This window comes from Cyprinodon variegatus, unplaced genomic scaffold (assembly GCF_000732505.1).
Source record: "Cyprinodon variegatus isolate N-32 unplaced genomic scaffold, C_variegatus-1.0 Scaffold457, whole genome shotgun sequence".
Taxonomy (NCBI): Eukaryota; Metazoa; Chordata; class Actinopteri; order Cyprinodontiformes; family Cyprinodontidae; genus Cyprinodon; species Cyprinodon variegatus.
Genome location: NW_015150910.1, coordinates 334460 through 346378, shown reverse-complemented (window position 1 = coordinate 346378; position 11919 = coordinate 334460). Strand labels below are relative to the sequence as shown.

General features: G+C 36.5%; 1 protein-coding gene and 1 long non-coding RNA gene across 2 annotated transcripts; one reads left to right on the top strand and one right to left on the bottom strand.

Annotated features, from left to right (window-relative positions):
• The first annotated feature begins 133 nt into the window (after positions 1-133).
• On the top strand, positions 134-1762 carry LOC107094020. Its single transcript, XR_001481644.1, has 3 exons — positions 134-957; positions 1045-1290; positions 1378-1762. It is a non-coding gene; the product is annotated as an uncharacterized LOC107094020 (long non-coding RNA).
• Positions 1763-5769: 4007 nt separating this feature from the next.
• On the bottom strand, positions 5770-11454 carry LOC107094012 (neural Wiskott-Aldrich syndrome protein-like). The gene is made up of 9 exons (XM_015389404.1): positions 11317-11454; positions 8656-8802; positions 8293-8379; positions 7497-7572; positions 7296-7371; positions 7145-7214; positions 6873-7026; positions 6550-6749; positions 5770-6472 (listed from the first exon to the last, which is right to left on the bottom strand). Exons 1-9 carry the CDS (start codon positions 11413-11415, stop codon positions 6362-6364), a joined length of 1020 nt encoding a protein of 339 aa, XP_015244890.1. The 5' UTR covers positions 11416-11454; the 3' UTR covers positions 5770-6361.
• Between the last annotated feature and the right edge of the window lie 465 nt (positions 11455-11919).

Below are 11919 nucleotides of genomic sequence, written 5' to 3'. Positions count from 1 at the left end.
GCGTGCTGTTGGATATGGCACACGGGCGCGTGCTCATCCACCTCCATCTAAACAGAGAGCACATGTTTGGAAACCTACATGAAGCTTTTGTGTGTGCGTGACCGAAACCATCACTGGCCCAGAAGGACATCTTACCCTACATTAGATGGAGCTTTTTAGACTAATTAAGCAATGAAGCGCCATGACTGTCTCAAGGTTTATATGCGGAAGTACAGTACTGTGAATTAGTCCAAAGGAAAACCAAACACTGAATAGAAATTATTTTCCTTTCTACAATGTAAAAAGAGAACACAGCTTCAACAGAGCAGCTTATAAAATAAATAAGTTTGGGAAACCTTTATTCAGTCACTTGTTACAAACTGAAGCAGTTCAAAGTTGGAAGCTAATTATAGACCCAACCAACGGCGTAACTATCGGTAAGCAGAGAGGGGCCCCCAGCTCTTAGGGGCCCCTGAACAAAGACATGTCTTTGCAGATGAGGTGATGCGAAAAATTCTTCTTAAACCCTCCTGATACTGTTTGACCTTATTTATACCCCAACACATGGCAGATTTCTACATGTTGGTGAGCCGTTTAAACACCACAGTAACCCACCAATAGCAAAGCAGATAGTGGTACTTTTAATTACTATGTTAATAGTTGTGTATAGCTCATTAGAAGGTTGGTAAAAAACACACTCATATAAAATATTTCAAACACAATAAAAATATTAAAAGAACAATGTATTTGAGTATTTTATTTTTTTACAAAACGACTTGGAATTATGGGTAATCCAGAGCATTGTGTTAGGAATCCAGTTTGTGTGGCCTGTTTGTATGTCTCCGTTTTTCACCACCAGTTGGTGCCCTGTCTTCGTTGCCCCTCCTGCACACCTGCGGCTCATTGGATCATTATCTGGAGGAGTATTTGAGCAGTGGACTGTCACTACCTCGACGCCAGAGTGTTTGCCAGTTTTGGGTACTCTAGCCAAGCTGAGTTTAGGTGAGTCTAATCTAGCTTTGTTTCTCTGAGTCTAACTTGTTTTTTGTCTTTGCTCCTCAGCAGGAAGCTTTCCTGTGTTACTGGATACCTGGACCTTCTCTCCACTGGAAGGATAAACCGAGTTACACTGAGCAGGGGAAAACCTTCACAAGTTCCGTTCAAGTTCCTATCAAAAATCAGAGTGACAGTCCGCTCCATTACTCCTCCGGGTCCAACACTAGTCAAACCTGTCTGCCCTCCAACATGTGCACCTAACCCTGGATTCACCACACAGTCTTGATTCAAGGACTAACAAGGCCCCACTTAAACGTGAGTTCCAAACCACGCTCAATATCTGAGCTTCCAAGATTCCCACAGAACCTGAACTGACCATTGAACTTCCATTCTCACTTCCAGTTCCGGGTCACCAGCTCACTGAGTTCCAGATCCAGATTCCAGTAAAGTTGGACAGAAAACCTTAAGCTGACATATCTGTATGAAGTTGCCCTGTAAATTGCCTTCACCTGACATGTTGTGAGTTGGCGCTAAATAAATAAACTGAGTTGAAACTCATTATGGCATCAAATCAAAAATATGCAAACACACACAAGACAATGATGTTGAACATTTTTGTGTATGAGTGTGATTATTTAATGCTAATTAGGTAAAAGCATTCTTTTAAGTTTTATGCCTTTTAAAAATATTTTGTATCTTAATGTCTTTTGTGTTGTCCTACAATAATTAGGTTTTCTTTTTATACATTTCCTTTTGTTAAGACCTTCTGTGTCATTTCAAAGTTATTTTGTGCCACAATTGGGTTACTTTTCTGTTTTGTTTAGTCATTGTTATTCTGTTATATCTGAGATCCTATCTCTCTGTCTTCAAAATCATGTTCTCCTTCTGTAGTCATTAATCTATTTTAAAAATATTTAGATTTTCAATAACCATTGATAAAAAAGAGAAAAATGTCTATTAGTTTCTTGGCATTTTTCACCACTTTAGCTTTAAAACTCTACTAATCTATTTCTGGGTGGTGTTTCGTGTTTGGCATGGGTTCAGTTTTATGCCCACATGTCTTGTTGATAGTTGGTCTGTTTAGTAATCCATCCACTCCTTAAACCCAGGAATGGCCTCAGAATGGCCTAGTTGTGAAAAACTTTATTTCGTACATAGGTATATTTCCAAAACACTGTTGCAACATTTTTTGTTTATTGGGTTCCACTGCATTTACGTTACCTGACATTTTAAACTACAATGTTCAAAAAAGCAATGTGGTTGTGAAAGGTGTCTTTTTCCTGAACTATTTCAAAGATGAATATGTCAGCATGTGAATTTGTTTACAAATACAAAAATTTACAAATGGGTGACTGAATACCTGAAATCTGGGAAGCAAAAAAGTGCTGTACAAGTATAGGCCATTTAACAGCTAAATCATCGTTCGTGCAAAAGTAGTTACATTTTTACTTTCAATATGTTGATTTGCAAAGGGTGAATTTTAATTTTAAATGGGACATGGCACAGGTATGAAATGATGGGTTTAGAGAATTGTTGACACTGGACACACACAGTTGCGGTTCTAGGCCATAATTACCAGGGGGGTGGGGTGTGCCAGTGTTTATCATGGGGAGCACATAACAAAACAACAAAAAAAAACACACAAAATATGAGTCATAAAGCAAAGGTTGTAGACCCCTGATCTAAATGAAGAAAACTAATATCTTACTGCAGCTAAAGTTTAAAGTTATGCACCTTAATTTCAAAACAATTGTTAAACAGTAAAAGTAAAAGATTAAGATGCTTCAAGAAATCATTCAGTAATGCTTTCTTCAGTTAGAGCACATCATCTTAACAAATTGATTTAGTGTTATTTTTGCAGTACAGGGGTCATAACCAGTCCGTCAAGGGGACTGGCCCCTGTTGGCCCCTGTTTAGAATCACCCATAGACACACACCAAATACAAAAGTACACAAAGACTTATCCTGCTATAAGATTAGGAAGAGACACTCCCACACAGGTTTAGGACAATAACAGAGCCTAGCTTTAGTAATCGTGGACAGTTTCATCACGTTTTATTTTGAGAATGTAAAATATGATCGTTTATTTCTTTACAGGTAAATGTTGGATCATCTTGGAAAAATTACTAGCACTGACCTTAATTAAAAAGCGTATAAGTAGCCCCATTGATCTTCTACAAGTATATAACCATCTAAAAGCGACACTCCAAAAAGTGAGACTGAGCTTAATTAATATTAACAAAGTTAACCTTTACAAGAAAAAGTTGTCTGTGTGTACAGGTTGGGATATTATTATGTTAATTTAATCAAAGATGAAGTATTTGTCAATTGTTTTTTATTAATTTTTGTTATAATAATAATATTTGTTATAATATAATAATATCAACTAAGAATCACCGGGTAGAATTTAATAATATTTTATCACTCAAGTCAACAATGACAGAAAATGAATTAACTCTACTCAATGGAAATTCTCTATTTTTAAACCGTGTTTGGGCATTGGACATGTCCAGATGTGGGTTGACTCAGCTTAATTAAGTTGACTAGTCCTAATTTTTGTCCATGCCCTAGTGTACAACGGGTTAAAATAGCTTCTGTGAGGTGCTCTGTCATATTAAGCACCTAATAACCTCCAGAAGTCACAGGGGAACATCTAGACACATCTAACTTGGACTAGATTATTATAAACTACTTGAAGAATAATTAAAACCAGGTTTGGTATTTTTGAAACCTTTCTCTGATTTGTGAAACTTAAAGGATGCAGTGAATTGATGCATGTGCCAAGCGGGATTAGAAATGGCCATTTTTTTTTTCTCCACAAATCAACTGTCTACTTAAGGGACTTAAGACGTGTAATAAAAACATTTTAACATGGTGCAACATGTACAATGTTTTTATCCCAAACATGTTGTCAATTTGTTGTCATATTTTTATCGCAATTTATTTTTTATTTTTTTTACAAATCAAAAAATAATTTGATAAACGGGTATAATTTTCTGAGTACATTAAACCTTTGTTGTAACAGTAACATCTTTCTACTCAAATAACTGTAAGCAAAAGTCTGATTACTTCAGCAACGCATAGTAACCACACATACAAGTGTCATGGTTTTGACTGTATTTGAGTTCTTGTGTTTTTCTTGTTTGCCCTCCTGTATCAGTCTCCTTTTCCATAGATCCCTAAAAGACTCCTTTATCCACACCTGCTCCCAATCTCCTGATTAGCCTGATTAAATTTAAAGGTCCAACCAACAGAATATCTTGTCATAAAAAAACAGAAACAGGGAAGCTTTGTCCACCTTTGTTTGTCCAAAGGTGACAAAACTCGCCTACCAGCTCTCCCATCGTATGTCCTGTGGTAAACATAACATTTCAACATTTTTGTAAATTTGGTGCTATTAAAGTTTCTATTTTTCCAGCGACAGTGACCTTCTGGGCTCATAGCTAGTCATTTTCAGGAACAAAAAGTAACAATGACAGTGGTTTCCTAAAGCCTATGCCTCCTGGTGTTAAAAACTGCTCCATCACTATTTAAAATATAATTTTTTTTCTTCTGTTTTTTAGGCCCCTAGGAGTCCTAACATAATCACAACCAGAGACATTGTCATCCAATGTCTGATGTTGTACCTTGAGGAATCTGCCCATCAGCTCTTTAAAAAGTCTGATGCATATTTCTCCCTCTCAATCTCTATTTATTTAGGACCATCTCCTTTAGCTGTACAGTCTAAAATAACAACTTATTCTTGTTATATTAGGATGCAGATCATGTGGCACAGGACCTTGCTTTACAAAGGATGAAAATCTACAGCATCCAGAGTCAGAGGGTACAAAGGACATCGGAATCGTGATAGAACAAAGGTCCTGATGGCTCTGGGTAATTTTCTAAGAGCTTTTGCATTGCTCATTGGTTTGACATTTGCAGTGAATCTTGACCACCCCAAAGAGCTAAGGTATTCTAGATCTTGATTGTTCAAAGCTTTCCACAAAACCCAACAGCCTCAGGAGCAAGTTACTGGCTTAAAAAAAGGAGCCAAAATACACTGGAGTGCTCAGTTATTCTGTGCTACATTTAAGTGTTCAAGTTTTGTTCAGAAACAATGTTACCCATACTCATTTGTAGCTTGGTATTCCAGAATTACAGAGTACATGATAATGCTGCATTGTAACCAGGACAGTGAGATTTGTGTGTTGAAAACACAGAGCTTCTTAATGGACCATAAATACTTTGCCTCCAGGATATGGAGCCCAGTATCACAGTCCACTTTCACAGAGGCAAAACAACACACTTTTTTTTCATGATGATGTTTTTCATGTTCTTGCAAAAGCAACCCACAGCTTTATTATGACAATGGACAACATTCAATGTGGGTCTTTACGCTTGTTTTGTTCCACTGGTTGAGAAATCTTCCTGTGCAATTAGCCTTCCTCAAATAACAGGTGCCTTTGTTTTTGAAAAAAAAGTTCTTTGTAGATAAAAAATAAATAAATTAATGTTTACCTCTTGTTTACCTGTTGTTCTTAATATGGTTATTTATTAGCTACCCTTCAGTAAAAAGAACGCATGGTATTGAGTAGATTAGACATTTAAAAATATGGCAACAAAGTGACAATCATTAACATTACCGGTAAATAGATTTGAAGTCTTGAGGTACCAATTATAGGCCGATTTTATCAATTCAGTTATGTAAAGATAAATAAAAATCACGGTTTAAATGTGTTGAATTAGGTAACATTGTTCCAATTTATGGTTAGATGTAACTTATTTTATTGAATCTAAATAATTTGTATCCTGATATTTTGTAAATAGAAATCAATTTCATCCACATAAGTAGTAAATATAAATTACTTTCACCCAATTAATTGGTAAAGGTAAATCAATTTTTCACAGATATTTGGTGTATATAAATTACTTCCTTTCAGATACCTAATAAATATTAATCAGTTTTCCATGTATATTTGTTTCGGATTTACTAAACATTTGCCTTATTATTAGTAAATCCAAAATATTTCAACCAGTTTTTTTTTTGTGTGTAATTAATAATTTTGTTTAAATTTGCGTAATTAAATCAATAGGTCTTTATCAAAGTTGAGATAATTAAAATTATTTACTTATATTAAGTGTCCCTTTGTTGCCTTCATTTTTTTAAGTAGACAATGGTCAAACTTTTCTGAGTGTACTCTGAGGGATTGCTTGTGATTGGTCACAGAATAACAATTTGTAATTTCTTAAATGTAAAACATCAGGATTTTCAATATATCCAGGTCTTTCTTATTGATGCAGTGATGACTCCTGACATCATATATTGCTTGGATATCTTAATGCAGCAAAGCTTCTTTTTTTTTACTCTTAATTTAATTCCTACATCATTATTTTTCTTTTTTAAGTCTTAATTAGGAAATTCTCTTGAGGTTTGCTGGAACATCTGCTTCTGTTTGAATACTTCTCTCAATGCATTCAGGAAGAGATCATTTCCTTGTGGTTCTGGTGTGAAGCCCACCTAACAACACAAGCAGTTGGTTTAATCTTTAAGTATTGAAAAAAACAAATGCACACAAAGAACCATGTTCTTCTTACGTCTTTAAAACTCGCACTTCTTCTCATTCTTCCTGGTGCTGAACCAGCAGTAGGGGTATCCAGAACTTCATCTGTCGTGGTCATATTCTCTGGTGTCTGCTGATAGTTTTGGGTTACAGGAGCCGGTGGTAAAGGACCTTTGTGCAAAGCCATGGAGATGGACGCCCCTGCAGCTCTCGGCAAAGTTTGACACACTGGGCCTTTAAAATATGTCAGAAAAAGGATTTATTTATATGCCAATGTTTTCATCTGAAGAAAAAAGGAAGTGATAAAAGATGTGTTTGCTTCTACAAAATCCTTTTGAGGAATTAAAACCAATAAACCTCTCTTCCTTAGCTCCCTTTGCACAGCTTTAACGCCTCCAAAGTGGTTGATGATGCAATCAACCACCTCAGGAACATCTTTGTGTTTCAGGTCTTCCTCACTGAGTCCTGCCTCCATTAACAACCTTCTCATCCCATGATCCAGATCTGAGAACTAAAGGAGGTTACAGCAGAAAACAAAAATGTGCACAGAGATGGGTTTTCTTGAGACATTGACATTTTCACTGAAACATGTTTGTCTCATCTGTATCGCCATCTTTGAGCTAGCTTACCAAACCCTGAGAGGCTGAAACACGTGGGGTAGAAATTGGCTCCTTATACAATTTCCCAACATCTTTTTTCCTGTAAGGAACACAAACTGGCTGTAAATTGTGTCTTCAATTAACTTCTCAGGATTTCTATTAAACTTGGATTCATTTATACCATGAAACAGGTAGATTGCTTGATGAAATGCTCTTCTCTCCAGTGTTTGTCATGTTAATCATGGCTGCCAGCTGTTCTGCAAGTTAAAACAGATAAATGGAGACTAACAGTTAAAAACTTTTTTCTCTTTGAAAGCATGTGCAAAAGGGTAAAAACAAATTTAATCCGAGATAAAATTCATCTGCTTCTTAGTGTGATGACCTTGAACCCCCTCCACAGCAAACTGAAACTCCTCTGCCTCATTTTCATTTGCAAAGTTGAGACCGACCTGGTGGGCCTGCAGAGGTAGAGCAAAATCATTGTTTTCTCATTTGCTCATTTTTACATTAAAGCTACAAACATCAACATATGCTATTTGAATATTTATAGGATAGACAAACAAAACCAAGAGAGCAACAAAGTTTAGAGCTTAAGTGTAAAACAGAAAGAAAAAGTAATTAAGAATCAAATGTGCAGAAAGTGGGTAAGGAGAAGTGGTGAGGAGATTGGTTTAGCTGCTTTTAATCTCCTATTTAGAAATAAAATAACAATTACCAATTTCCTTCAAAGGTCACCTAAGAAATATACACTAATGTTCTTCAATCTCAGTATAAATCAAATGCTTCTATTTAGGTCTCTAAATCCCTTTATTAGATAACATTAGAAAAAACAAACATCATGAAGACCAAAAACCACAGCAAACTGATCATGCATGATATGAAAAAAAAACCTTTAGACCAGACCTCATGATCCTTATTATTGTTGCTTTATTCCTCTAAGCACTGTGATTGTACAGCTGTGACTGTACAATAGCAATAAGGTGGTGGACTGGATTAGTGACACAAGGGTGTTGAACGACCCTTTCTCTCTGCTTCACAGTGTTAACTTCTTAGGTTTTGATTATCATGCCAAATTCACAAATATTAATGAAAATGTGTGGCTGACTTATGGCGAAATGTGAACATGTTTATGTGGTATGGTTGCTATAGAGCAAGGCTATTTAGTAAGGATAACTTACTTCTCCGGGGAAAGTGTGGAAGTATGCACGACTCGCAGTGTATTTGAAAGGAATGTACAGTTCCTGCTCCCACAATAACTTTTCACGCTGTGATAAAGGGAGGGACAAAAGAAGAAGTGAAAGTGGTTGTAAACAGTGAGTTATATGTGCAGCAATGCAGATGGACCAATTGGAACAGAGCTCATTGTTTGCAGAGGAAACTGCACATTAGAGGAAACTGTCCCATACGTGCAGCTCTGCTTGTACACACAAAGCAAACAGAAATGACTGCGTCTTTACAGTGAACAAAAATAAAAAAACAGAAAACTGCACGTTTCAGGGTGTTTTGAGTGGGTGGAGTAACAACTCTCTTGTTCCACTTACTTGGACACAGTAGAGACGCAGGAAGTAGGACTGCACAGACGTGTCCTCAACGAGGCAAACCACACCACAGTCCAAACGATGCCAACTTCTGCTTTCATCTCCAGAATCTTTGGCCTGGAGTATCTGGGCTACTGTGGTTTTGAGCAGCTAAAATACATCATTTAAATGATCAGAGTTAAATATTTATATTGAATATACTTCTTGTGTGTGTATATTTTGAACTGCTGTCCGAGATTATTGACATTTATTGTAAATTGAATCAAAAAGCAAAGAGAATACCAATTCATTAAAATATAAAAATGAATGGCTGAAAGAAAATAGCTTCAGCTTTTTTCTTTCTCTCTTACCATCATGCTCACTGAGTGGTGAAAAAATAAACACGGGTCCTTGTCTCATCCAAACTGTCACAGTTCAAGTTGTTTTAACCTTTTTAATAGTAAATATATATATGTAAAAAAAAATTATATATATATATATATATATATATATATATATATATATATATATATATATATATATATATATATATATATATATATATATCACTATATATTTCCTAAATTATGCAAATCACCAAACATATGTCTTACCTACTCTCTTGTCTTCTCCAATTTGAACAGCAGCTTAGAGAAATTCTACATTTACCAGGAATTATATTTACAATAAAAACTATTTAGTTACACTTAGTTTGCTGGAAAGGTTAGGGTTGGAAATGACTTACTTTTCTGCAAGTTTAATTGAATCTAAGTTTAGTATACACTGTCAAAAATGAAACTACGAAAAGCAGACAACTCATAAATAAAACTTTTTATTTGCCTGATCATTTTTATTTGGGATTTCTATCTCTTTTTTTGTGTGCTCTATTTATGTGCATTCTGAGCTAAGTGTCCTGACATTTTATTATGGTCCCATAATAACATGAAGATTCTTAATTCAGATCTAGCAGATGACATCCCATGATCCCCTGTGCTGTCTTCACCACCTGTGATAAGTTCTTCCTCTCCTGTGCCATGGAGCTCTCATTCCACACAGATACAGGGTGACTTTCAGTGTGTATATGTGAATAAAATTATTTAAGTTTAAAATAAATGTAAGTTTAAATAAGAAACAACTATTTTTACTTTATATGCATAATATTCTTCTGTCTCCTTGAACCCCAGTCGGCCTCAGCAGATGGCCACTCACACTGAGTTCTGGTTCAGCTGGAGGTTTCTTCCTGTTCAAAGGGAGTTTTTCCTCTCCACTGTCGCTACAAGCATGCTTAGTGTGAGGAATTGTATTTGAGTCAATGAGTCGATGCAATCAACTGGTTTTCCTTAGATAGAAAACTTTGTATCAATTTGACTGGATGATCTGGTTGAACTGTAAAGTGCCTTGAGATGATATGTGTTGTGAATTTGGTGCTATATAAATAAACTGAATTAAAATGAATTGAATATCTAATTATCTTATTTTAAGGGCAAAAATATTCATTCCATTGGCGTATCATATTATTTACTGAACCAAATAAAGGGAAAATATACCTATTTTAGAGTATTTGCTAGGTGTATTTTATTTCCGGTCTAGCATCTCTAGAAGGACGGTGTTATAGGCTGAGCTGAAGACAACAGCAAGCATCCTAACAAACATGTCGGGGCAAGAACATCCTAACTAGAGGAATTCTCCCTGTAGACGAACAGCTGGCTGTCCGGGCCACTTCACACCTCATGATGATTGGAATCAGAGCGGCAGGGTTGTAATAGTTAAAACCAGCTGATGTTTTTTTTGTGTGTACAGACACAGTTATGGAGGACTAAAGGGTGGCAGATACCATAGAAAGCTGCAGGGAGAGGTTGAAGATGAAGAAAAACACCTTCAAGTTGGTCATCACATTGTTTTAGGGTCCAACTTGACACCAAGTCAAACTGGACCTTCAGCCTTTTTGATGTTTAAATCCCCTAAAGTTGGAGCTTGCTTCATGCATTCAATGAGAGGCTGATACTAGAACTCTGATGGAGGATATCTATACTTCCTGCTGCCTGTAAGGTCGACATGTGCAGAAAAGCTTTTTTAGGTTTATTATGGCTAAGCTGGTGTTCATTAGTTTTGTGGATTATTGGGCCCCTCTGTTGGACAGTTTTTCTCCTTATCTAAATAATCCATCCCAGGCTATTTTCAAAGACAGCACTGTGCTATCTATCAAAAAAAAAAGTTTTGATAAGGGCATAGCAGATGAAAGACAGATTATGTGTATTCCTCCAGATCAGCTTCTTTCGCATAGCTTCCAGTTTGTGCTCAAAGCAGTCCTATAAGGCTGAGCAGGCCTCTTTGGTCCAAACCAGGATGGTTCTGAGGTTCTGACGGTGAGTTTGGTTCTGCAGATCAGAGGTTGTGGGCTGGTATCAGGTCCACAGAAATATGATCCGATAGCCTGCCTGTCTGCTAGCCGACACAGGAAACCCAATTATCCCCCAGGCCTCCTGATAGCTCCAGCTGATAGCATGAAAATAATCCCAAGCCAAGTTTAGGACTAAATGTATTTAAACCTTTATTTCTGCTTGTATCTGAGCAACAATTAGCCACGTTGATGTAGGTTTAGTTCTCTGTTTAATATCTCAAAATATAAGCCATATTTGACTAATCTCACTTGGTCCTAGAAGGAGACTAAAAAGCTTAACTGACCTTACAGTGTGGTTCCAGCAGACCGATGATGACACCTTTCTCACGGAACGTCAGCAGATCACTCATTACTTGAGACTGGAGAACACGACCCACCGCCATCACTTGGTCCTCTACTCAGCTCAGCTTCCCAAGTCTTTCCTTTCTTCTGTTTTAAACAAGTCCTATCTGACATTCACACCTTGTTTGAATGTCCAAAGTTCCTGTGTAACGTGCGTTCATGCAAATGTGTGACTGTGTGAGCATACAGTACATTTTTGAATAGGCAAATATGTTTATGTGTTCTAGCCATCCTACAGCAGCCATGAAAGATTTGAGCATGTTTCCCTCAGACAAACTTTTCACATCAAGCTGCAGTTATTTCTGATTTGACTCCAACAAATGCCAGCTGCTTGAAAATGGTGTTGTATTTCCACTTTGGAAATCAAAAGAGGAATAATAAGTGTTATTTCAATGTTAACAACTGTTCACTGGCTAAAGCATGATAAAACTATTGGACCCAAATTCAGTTTGGATGAGATCTGCATATTTACAGTACTCAAATTCCTTTTACAGTGTTTTGCTATAGTATTCATACAAGTCGGAGCAGCTTCCTTGTTCTGCGTT

What these genes read in the sequence shown, in the direction of transcription:
- LOC107094012 (XM_015389404.1), bottom strand. Translation starts at nt 11,415, where the DNA reads ATGGCGGTGGGTCGTGTTCTCCAGTCTCAAGTAATGAGTGATCTGCTG. An exon ending in TGCTGGAACCACACTGTAAG is followed by an intron (nt 8,803 to 11,316) that starts GTCAGTTAAGCT and finishes GATGTATTTTAG; the next exon opens with CTGCTCAAAACCACAGTAGC. An exon ending in GAAGTGCGAGTTTTAAAGAC is followed by an intron (nt 6,473 to 6,549) that starts GTAAGAAGAACA and finishes TTGTGTTGTTAG; the next exon opens with GTGGGCTTCACACCAGAACC.